Here is a 24,226-nt window from a genome sequence, read left to right as displayed (position 1 = left end):
CCTATTTGCTGATGTCCAAGGTGCACATCAAGATGTATTAAATCTGTAAGGCTTTGTCACCTATTGGCATGGAGGGGAGACTGATTGCACTGACAAACAGGCAATGGAAGCAATGTGGAGAGTAAACATCATGCTGACCATACAGTACTCTGATTCATGAATGGGTGAAAAACACTTCACCTCAACAGTAGGGAAGGCTCTATGAGACAGTGACTATATCAAAGGTATTCCATAAACTTTATGGTTGCATATTGTTTAGTCAGGTTGGGAATTTTAGAAGTAATAATCCAATACACTGCAACAAACAGGGAAAGGTTGATTTTCCATCTCTAGTTTCCGTGTCTGCTATATATTCTGCAGATTGTGTAGAGCTCCTAAAACCTGAAATCCCATGCTCCCAAAGCCACTCAATTTTATCAGGGTTCAGATGGAGTCTGTTGCCTCCCATCCACATCCCACTGTAATCCCGTTGATTACAGATGTATGCTAGGATCTTCCAGTCTACCAATCAAAGGCCAGACAAGGAATAATGGAATGAAACTGCTCAAGAAGAGATTCAACCTAGAAATAAGGAGAAATTTTCTGACAGTGGGAACAATCAACCAATAGAACAGCTTGTCTTCCGAAGTTGTGGGAGCTTCATCACTGGAAACTTTCAAGAAGAGACTAGACTGCCACCTGTCAGAAATGGTGTGCTTGGGTGGGTGGGGGGTTGGACTAAATGCTTGGACAGGGGGTTGGACTAGATGACCTACCAAGTACCTTCCAACTCTGTTATTCTGTAAACTTCTGTAACTAAGTTGATCCTTTGTCAATCCAAAATATCAGCTTGAACCTTCTCTATATTACATAATTAATTAAATCATGATTATAGTATGTTAATCTCAATACCTAGTTGCAAACCTTTTAAGCCTATTTAATTATATTATAATCTCACTTAGAGCTCATTTGTAGAACATACACATTGGAACATACACACTGCATATTGTACAGAAAAATACAGTGTTCTTTACCCATGGTCTTGGATCCTACTGTTTCCCAGTTGATTGATTGATAGGATTTTGGAAAGAATAAGTAAATACAGTAAATATGTCACTTTGAATAACTAAGAGAAAGGATAAACTAATCAGTCTAATTTATGCTGATTACAAGAAACCTTAATGCCTAGCATTTAGGTTGTATAAATGCTAACAATATTGATTTTATTAGTGTGAGTATTTCAAAATCTTCCTAAATAATTCTAGTTGAATTTGCAGATTTGTTATTCTGTCATCAGTATTTTTATAGAAGAGAGAGGAGAGATTAGGAAAGTAAAAGAACAAGTGATTTATTTTATCTTATCATTATTTGTTATAATGAAGATGAACTATAATGAAAAGAAATTACAGATTATATGATCAGTAAGAGTGGTCTCCTAGAATGGTAATATGAATCTCAGAATGATTTTTTTATGAAGGCTGCCAGACCCTTAAATATAGGATTCCACGATTGGTTGGATTAAAATTATTTTTCATGGTAGTTACAGTGTTTAATGGAGCCCAGATTACTAAATGTTGCTGTAAACTACTGCTATTAAAAAGCAAGCTTCTGATGGCCCCAAGGTATGAAATAAATTAATCTACAAAATGTAGTTATTTCTTGACAGTTGCTTTGCTAGTATTCACATGAGTTTGATTAACTGTGTAGATGACCGTATAATCTGTAATTTCCTGTAGGATATCTGGAGATTGGCCATTGAAGGAGTAAAAGTGTTAAATATGGATATAGAAATAGAAACTACTTTGAATCAAAACTTCAGAATAGTGTAGGTTAAATAAAAGGTTAAATAAAAATAAATAAATAGACAAGTATCAATGTGCAAAGGACAATATGCAAAAATCCTGTTGATCAAAAAACCCAACTAATTTAGATTTAGTCACTAGGATTATCCATTTTCTCTGTTATAATGGGTCTGAAGCAAATAAAATGGCTACCAGATCTGATCACCAAAATATCTGAATGATCAGTAGATGGCAGAAGAGAGGCCCAGAAAACCTTTTCTTCAATATATTGAAATTCAGATTTTTGCAGCATATTACTGCTAAAAAATATCAGTAACAACTGAGGCATTGGAAGAGAAGATTTAAAAACAAATGAGCAATTATTTGATTACTAAGATTTTTTTTTACAGAAAAAATACTGTCAAAGAATAATCTCACTTAATTAGCAGAAAGCAAGATTGGCAAAATCAGTTATGATCTGCTGCACAGCTGTCAATTTTCTTAGATTGTAAGTATCTATATAATTTTCCACTTTTGGTGTTAAATAAGGGAAAATCCAACTAGGTATCTTGTCATTTACAAAATCAATATGCCAAATTATGTATTATTTATAAAAGTGTGTTAGTAAAGGGTTTTCTTAACCAATTTCCCTTTCAAAATCATTTCTGCAATTTAATCCTCATCCCCTTTTGGGATTCTAACTGTGCATAAATCTTATTTTCAATGCCAAAACTCAGTTCTGGAATTTGTGAAATGATAGTGTTGTTCCTGAGTATGCGAATATTTCTTAAAACGTTTGTTACAAATTAACCATAAAGAGTCTGCCAAATGCAGAGAGATAAAAGGACATGTTCTGAGCACATCTGAATTCTGTACTTTTATTGATTGTCGTATTTAAGGTTTGGTAACAGATAAATATTAACCGAGAGGCAGCTTGCCAAAGACTATGTGTAATCATGTGGCTATTTATCTACATAAGCTATATAAGCTAAAATACATAAATAAGTTAGTAATAAAAAAAAGGATCTTTGATGACTCCCAGATCAAATATATAGAGATAATTACGTTAAGGACTTTTGAGAAAGCTGTACAGAGGATTAGCAAATGCTAATACTACTTGGCTGGTTTCACAAAACACACTAAATATTTCATATATTGTGGGATACCACTACTTTGCAAAGGAATGAAGCTTAAGGCTATTTAGTTTCACCAGACAAGCAAGTAGCTTATCCATAATAAAAAAGATTCTTTAATGTTACGTTAAAATAACTGGAGAAAGAAAATCATCACTAGAAAACTTTTGGATAAACATTTATTTACAGTTAAGATTGAAATAGGATAGATATTATACTGATTCTAAGAAGTTATTTTTTAAAAAACTTTCAAACCAGACATGGAATTGTTCAGAAAAACTCATTTATTCTGTTAATATTTACAGTATATAATGCATGTAATATAAAGAGGAGCAAATATAATTAAAGCTTGTTTTATGTCTTTATTCCTTTTATCTCCCTCTTTTTCAAAAAGATATATCTATAGATGCTGCAGATAAAGGGCATGTGGAGGGTGTTCTATGTTTTAGAGGAGTTTAAGAAACTCTGCCTGATTCCTAAAACTAGATTAATAAGCACAATTACTATATTTACATAACATGCTATTACTAGTAAGCCATATCATAATTTGGTGTGATGTCTGAGTTCATGCAATCTGCTAGAAACACTGAACCTCATTTTACCTTTGCATGTTATGTGAATCCAAATGTTCTATTTCATGGCATTAATTAAATACTGAGCAGAGATTTTGTAATTGCTGGAAATTTTTTATGGAAATGCACCCCCTCTGCTAGTCTGCATGTAGAACTGGAACTGCTGTTTTAGGCTGAAGCACTAAATTTATTTTCCATTCTGATCTCTAACGCTTATCTTGGAATAAGTAGTTGGTTCCTCTGAGATGCTGTTATAGCTCCTTTTCTTCCTCCATGAATGTCCAAAAACATCATCTATCCTGAGATTTCCCCACATAGAATGCATCAAAATATCCTCCAATATGCAGCCAGGAAACCATGTTAATGACAATGATTGTAATAGGTTCAAAGGATTGGCTACATAGTATTCATAAATGCCATAGTCCCTGCTCTGCCACTAGAGGGCACTCAACATAATGTATTAATATGAATTACCATAGTCTACACACATCTGCACATACAGACAATTCTTTTCATATGATTTTATTAAATTCCAAAAGCAGGAATAAAATGCAAATAAGCAAAGAAAAAGAAAAAAGAAAAAAGAAAAAAATTGAACAAAAAACAAGATAGAAGTGTGAATAAAAAAGGAAAAACTAAAGCAAATAGAAAATGAATGACTTCCAACTTCCTTTGGTACAGATGTAGATTAAAAATACATCCAACTTTCATTTTAAAATTAACAGTAGTCTATATTACTTGTATAATAGCATAGAATTCTAATCAACAACTCCTGAATCAAAATTTCATTTATCTCAGGGGTTTTTTTTGCAACCCCCCCAAAAAAACTAAAAAAAACTAAAAGTGATTTCCAAGTAGAAATAAAATTGGCAAAATCTTTTCTTTAAGGGTGTCAATTTTGCCACACTTGGGGATCTGGTAGTCCTGGTATAGAGCCTGCAATATGGAGCACCATTAGTGAGATTATACTTTTTTTTGCAGATTATATATGTTTAATGCTTTTAATCTTTTTTGTTGTTAACCCTTTGATTATTTTTAATCTTTTGTGTGCTTGTTTGAAACTTTATAAGCTGCCCAGAGACATGCATGTGAGATTGATAGCTATCAAATTAATTTCAAATACTTTCAAAGATCTTGGTGATATAATTCAGGTGATGAAAATATGGTTCCTACACAAAGCTTTTGAGTAACCATTAATTTATTATTTATGAGATTATTGGTTTTCAAGTAAAAATTCTCATTCTATGGAAATGTTCTATTCCACACTATAAAAATAGATTATTTAATATACAAATATAACCAGATTTTTTTTTAATTGGGAAAAAATTGATTTAATATATGTATCAGACATGGACTCATAATCTTTTGCAATAAATCTTTTTCTCATTGAGTTGACTTTGAACATGCATATAGACACAAGTTCTTGAATAGATATTATTCAAGACACCATTTATTCATTTGAGTGAGGAACATCAACCCAAGAAGATGATGGGATTCAACTCATCAAAGAAAAGGGCAATATAAAGTGTTTTGGGACAGTAATTTACATCCCTTCTCATCTATCTTTTCAATCTACAAAAGCCCAAAGAAACTTCCAGTAATAAAGATTATCAGAAAACATTTTGGGACACATGCTGCATTTCTGTAGGAGCTTCATCCAGCTTTTTTAAGTATTGGAGAACATTACCTACTTGGGACATCAGCTGTCAAGCTCCTACCGTTCATTTCTGAAGCATTATTTGTTACCAATTCACCAGCAGTATGAACCTGACATATTTCTAGGTGGTTAAAGTGTTTTCTGGAGTACGGGGATCCAGATTTGTACACCCTTCGCCATGAAAAGCCTTGGATGCTTTTGAGCTATTAATTCTTCACAGAATGTATGCTGCCAGGAAAAATAAAATGAAGAAGTGAGCATGGTAATAAAATGAGCATGGTAAAAATAAACCCAAGAAACGAAACATTCATCTGGATATTTTCCTTACTTCTGTCCACACAAATGTTAAGATCTTTTCCAGAACCATTGATATGTCTTTAACTGATTTGTGTTGCCTTGTACTTCTATTTATGCTGCCTTGTATTTCTGAATGAAAAACAAGCAACCATTTATGTTGCTTTGTACTTCTGAATGGAAGACAAGCTACAAAGAGAATAAATACACATAATTTAGATTCCAGCAAATAACTGAACCTTGATGAAAGAGGTTCCTTTGAATCTGAATACCCTTCTCATGGCTTTTTTCATTTCTTTGTTTCTCAGACAATATATAATAGGGTTCAACATTGGGGTTATCACATTGAAGAGCAGTGAGGCCAAAATATCCATAAAGAAAGAGTGGCTGCTGCTGGGCCTATTATAATTGAAAGCACAAGTGGCATAAAACAGGGTGACTACAATGATGTGTGAAGTACAGGTGGAGAAGACCTTGTGACATCCTTGGGTGGAACGGATCTTTAAGACTGCCATTACAATGTGGGCATAAGAAATTAGGATGAAAAGAAAGGGAATGATGCCAAGGATCATGGTCACTGCCAGCAGTGTCATTTGATTAGGGAAGGTGTCCACGCAAGACAATTTGAGGAGCTGTGGGACATCGCAAAAAATATGTTCAAGACTGTGAGAAACACAGAAGGGGAGCTGGGCTGTCATGACAGTGTGTAAGATTGAATTGAGAAAACCACAAGCCCAGGAAGCCACTGCTATCCTATTACACACTCTACTATTCATGACAACCTCATAGTTGAGGGGATAACATATGGCGATGTATCGATCATAGGCCATAGTAGTCAAGAGAAGACACTCAACTCCTACAAAAGCCACAAGAAAGTAAAGTTGGGTCAGGCAACCCTGAATGGAAATAGTTTTTGTGTTGTTTAATAGATTCTTAAGCAAGTGGGGTAATGTAACAGATATGTAACAAATATTGAGGAATGACAGATGCCTGATGAAAAAGTACATAGGAGTTTGAAGGCCAACATCCAGCCATGTGGTGGTCAGGATAAGTCAATTGCCAAACAAAGTAGTGATGTATATAGCAAGAAATAGGATAAAAAACAAAGCATGAGGCTCAGTGAAGATGGAGTAGCCTAGGAAAGAAAATGTTCTTCTTTTCTTGTTTTTCATTTTTTTTTTCCCCTGTAATTAAATGTTTTATTCATTTTCATTTTCAATTTTATACATTCACTTATATACTGGATGTTTGCAATAATATAATAGTAATAATATAGTACTGAAGCTTGCAAGTTTCCATTTGGGTGTTGAAAATATGCTGCAATACATCAATCTGTTTCAACAAGAATGCTCCTATTATCTTCTAAAGCCCTTCTGAAAAACGAACATAATGAAATGGATTGAAATGCTCTGTACCTATCTTTGAAATGCAGGAAAGTAAACTTGTGTAAATATACTGTCCCTTTTCCAATTCCTAGCCTGCTACTGTTATTTCCATTTTTCAAGCCATTGTAGGCACTTGATTTGCCTCCAAAATAATGGTTGACAAATCCTAGATGTTAAACACCTTGAAATTTTTCTTGGGCAGGTTGGAATATGGGAAAAATAGTATATTAACCCCAGCACAGCTGAGGACAACTTAAATCCATCTTATTCATGGGCAGGAAGTGAAAGGGGGCGAGGGGGAATCTCCACTTGCAATTTACAGCCAATCACTCATTTTTAGATTGATATAATAGTAATGTGGACAGACTTTATAAAATCTCTAAAACAGCCAAGTGATAGTAAAAGATGTTGTAAACAGCCACAAAGAGGACAATGGCCTATGGCAATATTATAGGGACAAGATGGAGTAATCATCTCAAATGATCTAGGTGCCAGAGCTCACTGTAACAGCATTGTCAAAAAGGCATTGAGAGTTGTTAACCTAATCTTGCATAATATTGAACTGCAAACAGGACATACTAAACTTTTGCTAGACCAATTCTTGAATACAGATCATCTGTCTGGAACCTGTACTGCATATCAGACATAAATACAATTGAAGGAGTCCAGAGATATTCACAAGAAGAATCTTCAGCTCCTCTGCTCGCAATGGAATACCTTACGCCACCAGACTTGAAATTTTGGGCATAGACAATTTAGAACTTTGCCATCTTCGATTCGACTTAAGCATAGTACATAAAATTATCTGCTACAATGTTCTACCTGTCAATGAATACTTCAGCTTCAACCACAACAACACACGAGCTCACAATAGATACCAACTTATGGTAAACTGCAAACTTGATGCAGAAAATACAACTTCAGTAACAGAATTGTCAGTGTCTGGAATGCACTACCTGACACTGTGGTTTCTTCCCCAAACCACCAAAACTTTAACCTTAGACTGTCTACTGTCAATCTCACCCCATTCCTAAGAAGTCTGTAAGGGGCATGTATAAGCGCACCAGTGTGCCTACCGTCCCTGTCATAATATTCTCTTGTATTTATATTCATTTCATGTATTCATAATCATGTCTATACTTATATCTGTTATCTAATTCATTCTTCATTAAACAAACAAACAAACAAGCAAGCAAGCAAACAGAGAAATATATTACCAGTATCTGGTTAACTCCAAGGTCACAAAGTTGTGTGACCACTCTTATAGCCCCATGATTCCTGGTTATAAGATTATTAAAAGAAGGTAAAAGTCTACAGACGGTTTTAGAAGATGGAGCACACTTATTTTGTGTTGTTCTACAGAATCCAGACAGAACAAGTGGGTGGAAATGTTGGAGAAGAGATTTCAATTATGTAATTGGAAAAACCTCATGAATGTCGAATGACAGACTTCTTGCTTTTGGGTTCTATTTTTCAGAAAGTTTGGAAGGTCAGAAGGATGCCAGAATTTCAGATCCAATTCTGCAGGGTCCCCCAAAGTGATCATTATCAAATCCCAAGAGTGGATGGGACTATTCAAGGGGTTGCATATTAGTATTCATAGTACTATTAGGTAAGGTAATATCTATTACATTATTTTCATATAATAATGGGAGTCAATGAACAGTCTTCAACTTCATGAAGAGTTTGATGATCTGAAGAGTTTGAAGATCGTTGCTACACTGGAAAGAATAGTAAACTGAATTATATCCATTGATTCTCATCAGCTTTGCAATTCTATAGCAAGCACACTGTTAGCTTCAAATATATCTGCTATCATCTATACTGGTGATGAGATATAGAAAACTTTCCATCCTGTTCTATTGGGAATGCAACCCCCAGTGGCTGGACTAACTGGCAATTCTGGGAATCAATACAACTGATGTTAATGTGGTATTGAATTTTGCTTTGTAATAATATGAATAATGATTCTACAACAAATTGCAATAAGAACATAGCATGTGAAAATGCATACATAAAGTGGAAAAATGAGACCAGCATATAGAAAGGAAGGCAGGAAAGCTAGAATATGAAAATATTACCAGTCACTTTTGTAATAGTGAGCTTCCTTCTGGATTATTTATTTCCATAACACCAAATAAATCCATGCACATTCAAGCCTCTAAAATCAATATATCCAAACTGCAACAAATGATTTTTAAATTTCAGACATAGAATATAAAGATATCCTAAGGGCCTTTGGGATTGTTTCACTCAAAGGAATGTATTAATCTTAGACAATTCCCAATCCAGTTTTACTGTTTTTTGCCCAAGTTATAACTCTTGATTAGACTCTGAAGACTTCAAATTCACATCAGCTCAGTTTAGGTATTATTACAAATATGCTGATAAGTTTAATGAATGGTTAGATAACACAATTCTTAGAATCATTTATCTGACCAGTGATTTATGTCATTTTGGATCAAATGGTACAATGGTGGCACACACCTCAGATGAGAATTTTATGGGTCTTTCTAACTGATTGGAAAGCTACATAGTATAATGGCTGTTTTCTCATCTCAAATAGAATCTTAAAGTTGGAATTTGTTGCTTTTACAAAAAAAAGTAAAATACATTCTCTTGAGACTCAGCTTCTTTCATGGCTGCATATTCAGCTTGGTATGTAACAGAATGGCATACAGGAATAGTACAGTACTCTGTGGTGAATATCGATAATTGACTTACGATTGGTTGATTAGTGACGGTTTAAAGTTACCATGGACCTTGCCAAATGACCTGCAGTCACTTTAGCACATTTTGGATGTTCGGCACCCAGCCAGAATTTATGGCCATTTGCAGCATCCTATAGTCACATGACTGTCATTCCCAATGTTTGTTTGTTTGCTTTCCGGGAAATGAATGTTGATTTCCAGGTTCTGGCAAAAGAACTTCCATTGCAGATAATGATAAAAAATACTTAATGTCTGGGCTTTTACTTAATGACTGCCACAAAACCAGCTGTAAAATGTGGTGTGGTCAGATAGTAATTTGCCTAACAATGTATGATCATAAATCTGGACTCAGTTGAGCTTCCGGTCTGGCATCACGCTGGAACGGGCTGCTGACAGACTCTCTGTTCGGTTCGCCCGGTCTTTCCACGAGCGTGGCCGTAATAGGCAAGGTCCCTTCGAGGTGCGAGGACCTTTGGAGAGGGGAAACTTCTGTGCAGTGGAGGGTGAAAGGCGATCTCCCCCCACGAAGCAAGAGGCTCCCTCAGAGTTCGTGCAAAAGAGGTCGGCTGATTAATGGCCGACCAGAAGGCGTGACTGCCAGCCACTAATAAGGAAGGGAGAGACAGCTGCAGGGAACATAGCGGATCGAATGACAGTAATCACAAGATCTGACTTAAAAGCCTAAACCTAAAAGATAAACAACTCTACTGCAATAAATACAGATACGTGTGTGGGCGCATTTATCTGCAGCGGCTATTAAATACAAACAGTAAACTTTTGTGAAAGCTGATTGACGTAGTGGATAGAAGAAGACTGAGGCTTTGGACTAGTTAAATTTGAGGATTAATAGAGGACGAGACGAAGAAGAGAAGCTGGATTTGCCTGCCTGGGAAAAAGGAAAGAAGTTTAATCACAAGGGTTTGAAGTACGCGGTGTCATATTACAGCCAGAGACAGCAGAAGGAAAACACTACACTGACAACAGGAAGAGATTGATGGGTGAGTTCTAAATACTTTCTGGCCTCTCCTGCACCCTGTCGTATCACGCTGAAACGTTTCTCTTCCTGACTCTCCCAGATACTATAGAATTAACTGAGCCTATATTTCACAGCCCTGCTCCAGCTTAATTACCCTGTATGTACCCCGGGCTCTGTATAACTACTCAAACAGCATTCAGAAGGTACTAGACTTACACCTTAAAGGGGAAGAGCTGAATTAAAGCAATGGCAACAAAAACAGTAACTTTAATTAAAGGGAGTAAAAAGCAAACTCCCCTATCTACCCCGGTGAGGGAAAAGTCCCCTGAGGGCAGGCAAACGGGAGATAAGGCAGCCCCAACCCTGCAAGACCAGGAAGTAACAATGGACTCCCTACAAGAGACAATATTGAAGATGGGTGAAAGTGTCGCCAAAGGCCTGGAGGGAGTAAAGAATGAAATGCGTGAAGTAAGAAACAATATGGGAAAAATTGAGGAACGTATAGGAGTAATACAAACAGCGCTGCTGAAAAATGAGCAGGAAATCCAAAATGTTAAGGGGAGAACGGAAATAGCGGAAAAAAGGATAGACAAAGTAGAGGACAATCTGGAATCTATAAACTCAAGCCTGGAGGAGGCCATTCTCCAGCTAGAATTAGAGCGATCAGCATATTATTTAAGACTACAAAACGTGGAGGAAGCAAAAGATGAAAACCTCCGGGAGCTGATTGGAGAAATCCTGGGATTAGTCCTCGGCAGGCCGAAAAAAGAGGTTATTAATGATCTGGACGAAGCCTATAGAGTCAATACAGGCTTCGCGAGATGCCACCGGCTTCCGAGGGAGATCCATGTGAGGGTGTTGAGAAGACAGCTGAGAGAGGACATTCTAAGTACAATAAGAGGGGACTCTCTAACATACAAAGGTAAAGAAATTCTCATCTTAAAACAGACTCCACGGAGAGTCAGAGAGAAGAGAAGGAAATACAACTTCCTCTCCACACGTTTAAACAGAGACAGAATCCAGTTCAGATGGCTCCTTCCAGAAGGAATGTTGATAACATGGAGGGAAAAGAAATACCGAATAGACACCTTGGCGAAAGCTCAAGAATTCCAGGAACTTTTACTAGCAGACGATGAGAGATTTAATAAAGAAGGACTTTTAAGACAGGAGGACACTATAATTGAAACTCAACCAGAGGGGCGGGGGCCAGGAGAGGCCAGAGAACGAGAGAGATATGGCAGAGAAGATTCGAGAGCAAGGTCACCCATCGAGACTCGATCCAAAGGCGCCCTCAAAGTGAATAACGTGTAAGGGAATTGAAGAATGGGAAACGAATGTACTATCAGCAAATGTAAATGGTCTTAACATAACTTCCAAAAGAAAACGTGTACTGTTGGATCTAGTGAAACAAAAGTTAGATGTAATCTGTCTTCAGGAAACCCACATTAAAGAAAAATACAATAACCTGTTGGTCTGTCCAAAACTAGGTAAAACATTCTGCTCGTCAGCACAAACCAGAAAAAGAGGAATTGTGATGTATATAAAAGAATGGTTGAACCCCAAATTAATATATGCAGACAAAGACGGTAGGGTATTAATGGTGGAGATAATTAATGGTGGGAAATTTTTTTTACTAGTTGGAATCTATGCCCCAAATCAAAAACAAGAGAGATTTTATATTAATCTATATAAGAGGATAAATGAAATAGAGTGGCAAAATATATGTATTCTAGGGGATTTCAACGCTATAGCAGACGGTAAGATGGACTATAAGGGTACTCACAAGAAAAGCACAAGAAGGAAACTACCGTCTGCCTATGTAAATATGGTGAAGGATTTAGATCTTTATGATGTCTGGCGAGCAATGAATGACAAGATGCAACAGTACACGTTTTACTCCCATCCACATAATGCATGGTCCCGTATCGACATGGTTTGGTCAAACTCAGAGCTACTCATGGATACTGTAAATATTGAAATAATAACCAACAAGTGGGCCGATCATCACCCAGTCTTATGGCAATGGAAAGGGAAGGCAAGGATAAAAGCTAGGTGGACATTAAACCAGAACATACTACAAGAGAAACAATTTGTACAACAAATAGAAAAGGAATTGGGCTACTTCTTTAAAGAAAACGGTAAAGAGCAGACCTCAATACAAAATGTTTGGGACACGATGAAGGCAGTTGTGAGGGGAATATCCATAGCCTAAATAATAAGAAGAAACAAAATCCACAGGGAAAAACTTAATACACTGAACAAAGAATTAAGAGAGACGGAACTGCTGACCCAGAAAGAGCCAGAAAATAGTAGACACAGGGAAAAAGGAGAGTTAATTAAACACCAAATAAATTTGATCTCTCAAGAGGAAATAGCACAAAACATTAAGAGAATGAAGCAGAATTATTTTGAACATGCAAATAAAACTGGGAGATGGTTGGCCCACAAAATAAGAAAGGAGAAGGTCAAAAGAATTATTAAACAACTGTATGACGAGGAGGGGAATTTGAAACAAGAAATAGGAGAAAAGAAAAAGATAGTACAGAACTATTATAGGAAACTATATAAACAAGACGAAATTAATGAACAAGACATTAGAAAATACCTTATAAAGCAGAAGCTTCCAGTCTTGTCGGAGGAGATGAGAGAGATGCTCGATAAAGAAATCACACAAGAAGAACTGAAAAAGGCCATTCAAAAACAAAAAAACAATAAAACACCTGGAAACTTGCCTGAAAGTATTTTTTTTGCAAGTAAAAAAAAAAAGCAAAATCTCCATGGTGAGAGTTCAAGCTTACTGTACATCAAATAAAAGCTTCTAACCATCCCAGAGCATTCTGTATTTTCATATGGAAAAGCGAAAGTTATTTAGAACAATTGCATAAATCAAAGGGGAAAAACAAAGAAGAAAGTGCAACTAGAATCCAGCAGGGGGTTAAAAAAATTCACCATTCAGCCAGCCAGTGTATTTTTAAAAATAAAAGGCAAACTAAAAGTTCAAACAGCAAAGTTGAGACCCAGAGATTCTTGAAAGGAGAAAATACAAAATTTCCAGGAAGATGGCAGTCCATGAGTTTCTGGCCACTCCCAAAAGAACTGGAATCTTAAAGTCTCACATTCTCAATATCTTTTCTAGGAATTTCCAAGGTATTGATGTCAGGCAGATTTGTCTGTACCTTCCTGGATTCATTTTTTAAAAAACATTTTTTAAAAGTAGGAACAACACAGGCTGCTTTCCAGTCATTTGGTAGCTCCTCAGTGCTTCAGGATCTTTGAAAAAATAGGCATCCATGATTCTGAGGGAAATTATTGTTGACTTTTCTTGCAAGCCTTAGTTCATTCTGAGCCTTGTCTTTTCTGATTTTATCTTTGCAAGTTTGGGTTATATGCTAATATTTTGCCTTAGTTACATGCCTCTCTTTCACTTTTTATACTTGTTCTTTTTGTCTTTCATTCTTGAAGTTCCTTTGGAGATTAATCTTCCATGACCTCTGCAACCACTGAAAATCATATGAATTCTTTTGGGACATTATTTTTAAGCCTTCTGTGGGATTTTAAAATCATTTTATGGTGCGAATGGGTGAGACAGGGTGGAGAGCAATGTTGGGAGGTATGCTGCCTCCCTGGAGCAAAAATTGAAGATGTGACTGAGAACCTAAACAAACTAATTAGACCCTCAGATTAATACCCTTTCCTCCTCCTTCACATTGGGATAAATGACACAACAAAACACCCGAGAGCAATATTGAGAGATCATAAGCAACTAGGCAATAAATGTAAGGAGCTAGGAGTACAACTAGTTTTTTCATCAGTACTTCCAACAAAAGATCTACACCCATTGAGAGAAAAATAAACTCTTGGCTAAAGGGTTGGCATTGCCAAGACTCTTGGCAAGAGATCGGCTGCACTTGACAAAAACAGGAAAAATGTACTGCCATTAGAGAAACCTGGTGAGACAAAACTCATGACTGGAATGAACTGAGGGATAGATACAAATTGTTCAAAAGAAACAGATTTACAAAAAGAGGAGGTGGAGTTGCACTCGCGGTACAAGTAAGAGATCATTACATATGTACAGAAATGCAGACTAAACCCCTCCAGAATATATATGGGACAATATAGATGGAAACAAAGTGACATTGCCGTAGGTGTATCTTACAGGCCACCCAATGACTCAGAAGTAATAAATGAACTTTTTGCAACCAGTTTACAAATGTATGTAGGAAACGTACCACAGTAGTAATGGAAGACTTTAACTGTCCAGATATCACCTGGAAGACAAACTCTGCAGCAAATGGGGAAATCAAACAGATTCCTAACCAACCTTTTCAACAGCTTTGTCATTTAGAACAATGATCACCAACTGGTTGTTTGCGAGAAAATGTTGGTGGTTTGCAGAGAAATCTTTGCATTTCTCTCAAGGAACCCAGCTTAGGTTTTCTGTGCTGCTCATGTTGTAGGGGTTTGACTCCCAGGGATAGGATGTTGTCCTTCAAGCAGTTAGCTTGAGGGGCCTGTTAGCGGAGAGAAGAGCCAGGGATCAACCCTAGCTTTGCTGTCCATTGCAGCTAGAAATCTCAAAGATGGCCAAGAATACACATTTCTCTTGTAGCCAGCCCTGGATGCTAGATTGGCCTCGTGCAAACTCTTGTCTGTTGTACTTGTACTTGCTGAAGTGGCATGGAAATTTTGGCTGGGCTCCTCAAGAGATGAGAGTTTGTGGGGGGGCAATCTAGCATCTGCAATGAACAGCAAAGTTAGGGTTGACTCTGGCTGCTTCTCTCTGCTCTAGTGCCTCCCTGACGAAGTTTACCATTCTACCAGTCCCAAGCAGCAGGAGATGAGAGCTGCCCAGCACCACCAGTTAGCACAAATATACTGTGGTGAAGGCAGAATTCTGATGCTGCACAAATGCAAGTAGTGCTTCCCTCCCACACTTTCCAGCCCTCACCATCACTGTTTCAGCCCTCTCCGGCCTCTTCCAAGGTGGTGCAGTGGTTAAAATGCAGCACTGCAGGCTACTGCTAGATCAGCAGGTCAGCGGTTCAAATCTCACCGGCTCAGGGTTGACTCAGCCTTCCATCCTTCCGAGGTGGGTAAAATGAGGACCCAGATTGTTGGGGGCAATATGCTGACTCTCTGTAAACCGCTTAGAGAGGCCTGAAAGGCCTATGAAGCGGTATATAAGTCTACTGCTATTGCTATTGCTATTGCTATTGCTATTGCTATCTTCCCTCCCTGCTCTGTAACAGCACCCTTACTTCATTCCATCTGGCAAGGGCTGCACTCCTTGCGGGTGCCACCCATTAAGGCAGAGATTTCCAGCAGCACCATAGACTGGTCCCATATTCTAGAGCTGTAGTAGTCACAAGCCTGCCCTTTAGCCATCCTGGAATAGCACCTCCACCTGGGTGCACTACTCCAGGATAACCAAAGGGTCAGTTCTGTGATTACTATAGCTCTGGAATATGGGACTGACTTTCCCACCAACATCAGCAAGTCACCGTCAGTCTGCCTGTCATCATTTTCCTTCACTCAGATTGACCAAGCTCCTTTTTTTTAAAAAAGTTTTTCATTTTCATAACAAACAATCACATGTATACTGTTATATAACCAACATTTTTTATATTATTAAATATCTACATCAATTCGTCTTACCATCAATCCCCAAAAACAAATATTGGCTCTTCTGCTCTTTGTACACCATATTTGTACCCTATCCATCACTTTCTTCTCCCTCTCTCCTTCCCCTCCCTACCTCCTTTCTTCCTTCTGTCACCCTTCTATTGTATTCTCTACTTCCTCTTCCTCTTTCCTTCTCCTCTCTCCCCTTTCCACTCCTTCTTTCTCTCCTTCTCTTCTCCCCCCTGCCCTATCCCCTATACCTCTCTTCTTCCCTTAATTCTTTCCTCCCTTCCACACACTTCATCTCATTTACTTGGTGTATTTCAGACTCTGAGCAAGCTCCATTTTATGATGATGGTATTTATAATTTCATTTCAATAAAAATTTTTTAGTTTTAACATATATCCTCCTCCTTCTTTTTTGATAGAAAAAAAAGTATACATATACAGCAATTATATTTTTAACCCCCCCCAACCTATTTTTGGCTGGAATGTGGACCTGGTTACAATTCCCAGCTATTCTCATCATAATATTATATAGTTATACATCATTACAAGCCCCATAATTCAGGATAAGAAACAATAGATGGAAATCAATCAGACAGAAGCAGCCTATGATTAAAGAAAAACTTACTAACAATGAGGATAATTAACCAGTGGAACAGCTTGCCTTCAGAAATCATGAGTGCTCCATCACTGAACGTTTTTAAGAAGAAACTAGACTGGAATGGTTAACCTTTTCTGGACTGAGGCCCAAAGCATGTGAGTATACCCAAACCCCCAAAACACAATCCATGTGCACCCGCTGCACTTTCACCCCTTCCCCAACCCATGTTGGCAGTGATCCGAAGACCAACTGGCCAGTGGGAGGTCTGCACGTATTGTAGCAGAGTTGAAGTGCGGCGATTGGTTGATTGCCAACAGAGAGGGCACTGTGTGCCACCTCTGGCACACCTGCATAGGTTTGCCATCACAGAACTAGAAATATCCGAAATAGTATAGGTTCTCTTGCTTGAGCAGGAGGCTGGACTAGAACACCTCCAAGGTCCCTTCCAGATTCCATTCCATTCCATTCTATTATAAAGGGGCCTGTGGGTATCTTTGGGTAGTATATTACTGCAGAATCAGTAATGTGTTCTTCAAAATCCTTTGAATTCCTTTGAGGATAACTCTTTCTTTGTGATTGATAAGAGAAACTATAACACATTTTTATTTTTTTTAAAATTTAAAACTAATTCTTTTTTTAAACATTAAAAATTTGCTTTTCTTTTTTATGTCTAATTTTTTTTACTCTCACTACTATAGAGCAGACTGTAGCCCACTGTTCTGCAACAGCCACACCCTATGGCTTGTGGAGAAATAGGATGCTGGAGAACTTGGGGTGCTACTATCATTCATGCTCAACTATAACAAGACTTGGTTATGGGTTTTCCATTACCATTTTTTTCTTTCTGATGAGCACATTTTGCTGATTTCCTTCAATGTCAGATTCAAGCCTTTACAAATCAGCAGTTAGCTGCTTCTCAAGCTACGCCAAATGTGAGTGTGAAGCAGTGTACAACTTTGAATCTTACAACTCTGCTTACTGAGACTACAAATGAAGGAAGTTGCCGACATAACTGTTCCCAGACCATAATCCTGGTAGAAAAACCAGCTGAATGTATTCTTTTATTGCCAGATATAACATGGTTAACATCTTCATTGGCTATAAATATACTTTTGGTGTTTGCCATGCTTCAAGTACTTTATGGAAGCTTAGAGGATTCTTCAGTACCTAATGGGTAATTGATTGTCCCATGTACTTTTCTTTGCATTTGGACATTTTGGTACTTAAGGTATTACTGACTGTCATGTTCCTGGAGCCTATGAGGAAACTTCCAGCAATTTCTTCTAGTAAAATTGATGGGCTATTAGGTATCAAATATTTGAGAGATGTCTAACTTGAATTCGTTGGTCCCAACCTCATCTCTCTCTCTCACATGGACACTCCCCAAACAAAAGAGAAGCAATTCTCTACTTCCCCCATCGCTGGACAGTCACACTTTGTGGCACCCCAAGGGTGGACCTGGAGTTGGGCTTGGACCCCATGTCAGTCTTAGTTACACAACTGCCATTCAAAAAGGTGGCTTCAGTGTTCCACTCCCAGAATCTCATCACTTATATTCCGGCAGTGGGTTTTTTCCTGTTGACAGGCCCTTGCAGCCTATCTGAGGTTCCGGCATGCACAAGGCCTTCATTTTTGAAGTTCCTTTTGAGATTTGTCTTCCATGACCTCTGAAACCACTGAAAAGAATATTAATTCTTTGGGGACATTATTTTTAAGCAATCAAGACTTCTGTGGGACTTATGCTCCTTTTATAACCTTTTTATGCTCCGAATGGGTGGAACAGGGTGGAGACAAATGTTAGGAGGTATGCTGTCTCTCTTGATGAAAAATTGAAGATGTGACTGAGATCCTAAGCAAAATAATTAGGCTCTAAGATTAATACACTTTCCTCCTCCTTCACATTAAGAGAAATGACCCTACACAAAGGTCTCTTGGCAAGGGACGGGCTGCACTTCACAAAAACAGGAAAAGTGTACTCAGAAAAAGACTGGCCCAATGCATCAAAAGGACTTTAAAATAAAGGCTTATATGCAAATGCTCAAAGCTTTCAAAACAAACAGGGTGACCTAGAAGCAGTAATACACAAGGGTAGGAATGACATAGCTGCCATTACAGAAACCTGGTGGGACAAATCCATGACTGGAATGTACTAATGGATAGATACCAATTATTCAAAAGAAACAGATCTACAAAAAGAGGAGGTGGAGTTCAACTAGCAGTACGGTAAGAGACCATTACATACTGTATGTACAGAAATGCAGACTAAACCCCTCCAGAATGTATATGAGACAATATAAAAAGAAACAAAGTAACATTGCCATAGGTGTATCTTACAGGCCACCCAACGAATGAGAAGAAATAAATGAACTCTTTGTCAACCAGTTTACAAATGTATGTAGGAAGCATACCACAGTAGTAATGGAAGACTTTAACTATCCAGATATCAACTGCAAACACGGGGTCAACCTTGCCAATCCCTTTGTCATCTAGAAGGTAGAAGAGGAAACTAAAAGTAAAGCTATACTGGATTTAATTCTTATTAATAGAGAAGAGGTGATAGAAACAGTGGAAGTTGTTGAAACCTTGGGTGAAAGTAAGGACATCATACTGGAATTCAGTCTAAGGCAAACACAAGAGATAGAAAATAATCCAACCAATGTCTTAAAACCACACTAGAATACTGCAACCAATTTTGGTCACCATACTACAAAAAAGTCATTGAGACTTTGGACAAAGTGTAAAGAAGAGCAACTAATGCGATTAAAGGCCATGAGACTAAAACATATAAAGAATGGTTGCAGGATTTGGGTTTGGTTACTCTAAAGCAGTGGTAGTCAACCTGGTCCCTACTGCCCACTAGTGGGCTTTCCAGCTTTCATGGTGCTTAACTAAAAAAGTGCCCTCTACAGGAGGAGGTGGGAGAACGACGTGCCTCATCTAGTCTGGCATTTTATAATCACTCAAGCAGAGTTAAGCAAGGGTTAAAAATTCCTGACGTAGATGAGGCACATCATTCTCCCACCTCCTCCTGTAGAGGGTGCTTTTTAGAGGCTTTTTTAAACAGTTAAGCACTAAGCAGAGTCATCCACGATGACTCTGGCAGCAACTAGCTCAGCCTGACCACAGCTCTTGCCTTTTTCCTTTTACATTTTTTTTCTTTTCATGATGGCAGGGCAAGAGCAGAGTTGAAATCCTCTCTGAAACAGCTGGAAAAGGTACGTGTGGGTCAGAGGTAGGGGGAGGAATTCAAACTTCATCCTCCTGGTATGGGGCTTTGGGCAAAGGCTGGAGGGAAGTGCTCTCCCTCCCCAAGTGTAGTTTGATTGCAGGCAGAGCCACATTGTCTTTTCAAACCTGTAATCAGTGAAGCTGGGCTGTGTCCTTCTGGGACTGGGGGAAAGTGTGTGCGTGTGCTCCAGTATGGCTCTTTGACTGGCTTCCTGCCTCCTCCTGTGGTCTCCCTGACTCCCTCCAATCCAACTTTGTGTGTGTTTGTATGCGTGTGTGTGTGTGCTTGTTTGAGAGTTTGTTTGAATGAGAGAGAGAAGGGGGTAGGAGAGATAGTCCAATCCAACTTCTCTCTCTCTCTGTGTGTGTGTGTGTGTGTGTTTGAGAGGGGGGAGGGAGGAAGAGAGGGAGGAAGGAGGGGAAGGGAGAAGAAAAAGAAAAGAATGAAGGAAACTTATTTAGCAAAGGAGAAAAACAAATGCTGTCACTTTAAATCGTAACTGAGCATGCCTGGCTGTGGGATTCTGGGAGTTGAAGTCCACAAGTCTAAAAAAATTGCTGCCTCACCAGCCATAGGTGAATGCACCCCACCCCTGAGCATAATCATAAAAGTCTAGATGCAAATCAGTTTTTAAGAGATGTCAAAAGCAAAGCCCTTTGGCTTCAAGGTTTTACAAATTCAAGAACAGCTGCTACTTTTGCAAGTTAAATAATACTGGCTAAAATTCTGATAGGTAAAACTGTAGCTACTTAAAAGAACAAATGTATGTAATATTTTGAATAGCTTAATTTTCCAAGTTTAACAGAAACTTCAATTTCTTATTATAACATTTTCTGTTTTTTTAAAGGTATCCTACAACAAGTCCTACTCCTGGATGCACATTTGTGTTAAATCTAATGACATGTGAATTTCAGTTATTTCGTATTGATGATCCCCGCAAGGAATGTGAACTTAAAGAACAAAAATAACTGTTCACATAGGGAAATCTCAAAAAATGCCACCTTTGTAAATGGACTTGCTTTCCCTTTCTGGAAATTATAGATAATAAGTTTCAATTTTAGATAAGTTTTCTATTTCTGCCTATGGCCCTTTGCTTATTACAGGTAGTTCTTGTTTCAAAACCATCCACTTAGTGCCCATTGAAAGTTACCGGCATTGAAGGAAATGTCTTACAACCAGTCCTTGCACTTGCAACCATCCTAGGATTCCCACAATCACAGGATCAAATTCATGCAGTGGGCAATGGCATGAAATGTTATTTGCAATTGTTGCAGTAATGGGATTTGCAATCTTTCCCATCACTTTCAGCAATCAAAGTCAACAGGGGAAGCCAGACTCACTTAAGAAGAGCAAGAATTCATTAAACAATTTTAGCAAAAAATGGTAATAAAATTGGGCATGACTCACTGAACAAATCACTTGCTTAGCAATTCTGGAAATTCCAGTCTCAGTTGTGGTCAGAAATGAGGACTACCTGTACAGCATTCATGAACTTTTAGTTAGCTTGTTGTCTTACTGGAGTTGGCTTTTTTTAAAAAAATTGGGAGTTATTTTTTCTCAAAGGTGAAGTGGCAGAATTACCCTAAATCAATTAAATAAGCAAGCAAGCCTAGGATGCTCATAAATCTTTTTTCAAATAATAATTTGAAATAATAATAATTTGAATAATAATAATTATTATTATTATACAATTGTATCACAGCGGCCAGTTGTTTCGCCGGATTTGGCATTGGTTACTAGTCGGGCCCCACCCAGGGGCGTAGGACGTCGTAACGTATTTTCGTAATATGCGTGCAGATCCAAGCAGTGCGGCTTTTTGCATTTGACTGATGGTGATTTTGTCAATTTTTAACTGTTTTAAATGTAATTCCAGTGCTTTTGGAATAGCACCCAGTGTGCCAATTACCACTGGAATTACCACTGCTGGTTTGTGCCATAGTCGTTGAATTTTGATTTTTAAGTCCTGGTATCTTGCGATTTTTTCCTGTTCCTTCTCGGCGACCCTGCTATCACCTGGTATTGCGATGTCTATGATTGTGACCTTATTTTTCTCAACCAGTGTGATGTCTGGTGTATTATGCGCCAGTATTTTGTCGGTTTGTATACGGAAATCCCACAAGATCTTGACCATCTGATTTTCGGTGACTTTTTCAGGCTGATGTTCCCACCAGTTTGTTGCTGTTTTAATATTATAATTTTTGCACAAATTCCAATGGATCATTTGTGCTACTGAATTGTGCCGCAATTTATAATCAGTCTGCGCAATTTTTTTACAGCAGCTGAGTATGTGATCAACAGTTTCATCAGCTTCTTTGCAAAGTCTGCATTTGGCATCATCAGAGGATTTTTCGATTTTGGCCTTAATGGCATTTGTGCGGATAGCTTGTTCTTGCGCAGCCAGGATTAGTGACTCTGTTTCTTTCTTTAATGTACCTGTTTTTAACCATAACCAAGTTTGTTCACTGTCCACTTTATCTTTTATTTTTTCCAGAAATTGACCATGCAGTGCTTTGTTCTGCCAACTCTCCATTCTTGATTTTATCACATCTTTTCTGTATTCTTGTTTCGTCTGTTGGGCCTTCAGTAGATTTTGGTTCTTTACTTCGATTAATAGATGTTCTTGACTTTCTTTTAAATAATCAGCCAGTGCATGTTTTTCTTCTTCAACTGTTTGCTTCACTTGTAATAATCCTCTGCCACCTGATTTTCGGGGCAGATATAGTCTATCAGTATCACCACGTGGATGTAAACTGTAGTGCATTGTCATTAGTTTTCTGGTTTTTCGGTCCAAAAGGTCCAAATCAGCTTGTGTCCAGTTAACTATGCCAGCTGTGTATCTTATAACTGGTATTGCCCAGGTATTTATGGCCTTGATTGTATTTCCACCATTCAATTTAGATTTCAAAATTTTCCTAACTCTGTTGGTGTACTCTCGCCTGACAATAGTTTTTACTTCTCCATGCTTGTTGTTATCCAACCTCAGAATGCCTAAGTATTTGTAGGCTTCATTTTCTTTGCATTTAATTAGTTGGCCATTGGGCATTTCAATTCCCTCAGATGCAGTGATTTTGCCCCTTTTTATGGATACAGTGGCGCATTTTTCCATGCCAAACTGCATTGAAATATCGGTGCTGAATACTCGGACTGTGTTTGTCAGTGATTGGATTTCTATTTCTGACTTTCCATAGAGTTTCAAATCATCCATATATAGTAAATGCGAAATTTTTTCAGCTTTTTTGGCTGTTTGGTAGCCTAATTTCATTTTTTTTTAAGATTACTGATAGTGGGATCATTGCGATGATGAAGAGAAGAGGTGAAAGTGAATCACCCTGGAAAATTCCTCACTTGATATTAACCATTCCGTAGCTCTCATTCCCTACTGCCAACTCAGTTCTCCATTGTTTCATCGCCTTTTCAGTAAAGGATGTAATATTTTTGCTAATGCCAGTTGTTTTTAAGCATTTTATGATCCAACTATGTGGCAGTGAGTCAAATGCCTTTTTGTAATCAATCCAGACCATATTCAAGTTCGTTTTTCTGTTCTTACAATTTTCTAATATCATTTTATCAATTAGGAGCTGATCTTTTGTGCCCCTGCTCCTTCTTTTGTTGCCTTTTTGCTCTACTGGCAAGATGTTGTTTGTTTCCAAATAATCCATCATGTTATCTGCAATAATGCCTGTGAGTAATTTGAAGGTTGTTGGCAAGCATGTTATTGGTCTGTAGTTTTCAGGTGTTGTTCCTTTAGTTGGATCTTTCTGAATCAAGTATGTTTTTCCAGTTGTCAACCATTCATCAATTTGGCCGTTTTGTAAAATTTCATTCAGTTGCCTGGCCAATATTGCATGTAAACTAGTCAGATATTTGAGCCAGAAACCATGTAATTGGTCCTTTCCAGGTGATGTCCAATTCTTTACCTTTTTAACTCGATTTTTGATCATCTCAGTTGTTATTTCTAATACTTGCATTTGTTTGTTGCCAATGCTTTTCTCAAAGTCATGTATCCACTTTGCTTCCTTGTTGTAGTCCTTTGCATTTTCCCAAAATTCTTTCCAGAATTCAACTGTGGCCTGTTTTTCTGGTTTTTCACTTTTGGTGTCACCATTTACATTAAGACTTTGATAAAAACACCGTTGGTCTGATCGAAATTGCTGATTTTGTTTATATTGGATGATTCGTGCCTCATATCTTTCAATTTTTCTAGCTGTTGCTGTTATCTGCTGTTTTACAATCTCTACAGCTTCATTGATGTTTCTTGTATCCAATCTATATCTTCTG

At 37.8% G+C, this 24,226-nt stretch overlaps 1 protein-coding gene across 1 annotated transcript; it reads right to left on the bottom strand.

Annotated features, from left to right (window-relative positions):
• Positions 1 to 5,631: 5,631 nt before the first annotated feature.
• On the bottom strand, positions 5,632 to 6,588 carry LOC148046037 (olfactory receptor 5V1-like). The gene is given in 1 exon segment (XM_087714453.1): positions 5,632 to 6,588. A coding segment is annotated over 1 exon segment (957 nt).
• Positions 6,589 to 24,226: the final 17,638 nt, after the last annotated feature.

The sequence above is a fragment of the Thamnophis sirtalis genome, unplaced genomic scaffold (genome assembly GCF_051295495.1).
Source record: "Thamnophis sirtalis isolate CommonGarterSnake01/CBP01778 unplaced genomic scaffold, rThaSir2_p1.2 scaffold_4, whole genome shotgun sequence".
In the NCBI taxonomy this organism is placed as follows: Eukaryota; Metazoa; Chordata; class Lepidosauria; order Squamata; family Natricidae; genus Thamnophis; species Thamnophis sirtalis.
Note: the sequence above shows the minus strand (reverse complement) of the source record. Positions and strands in the feature narration are given on the sequence as shown.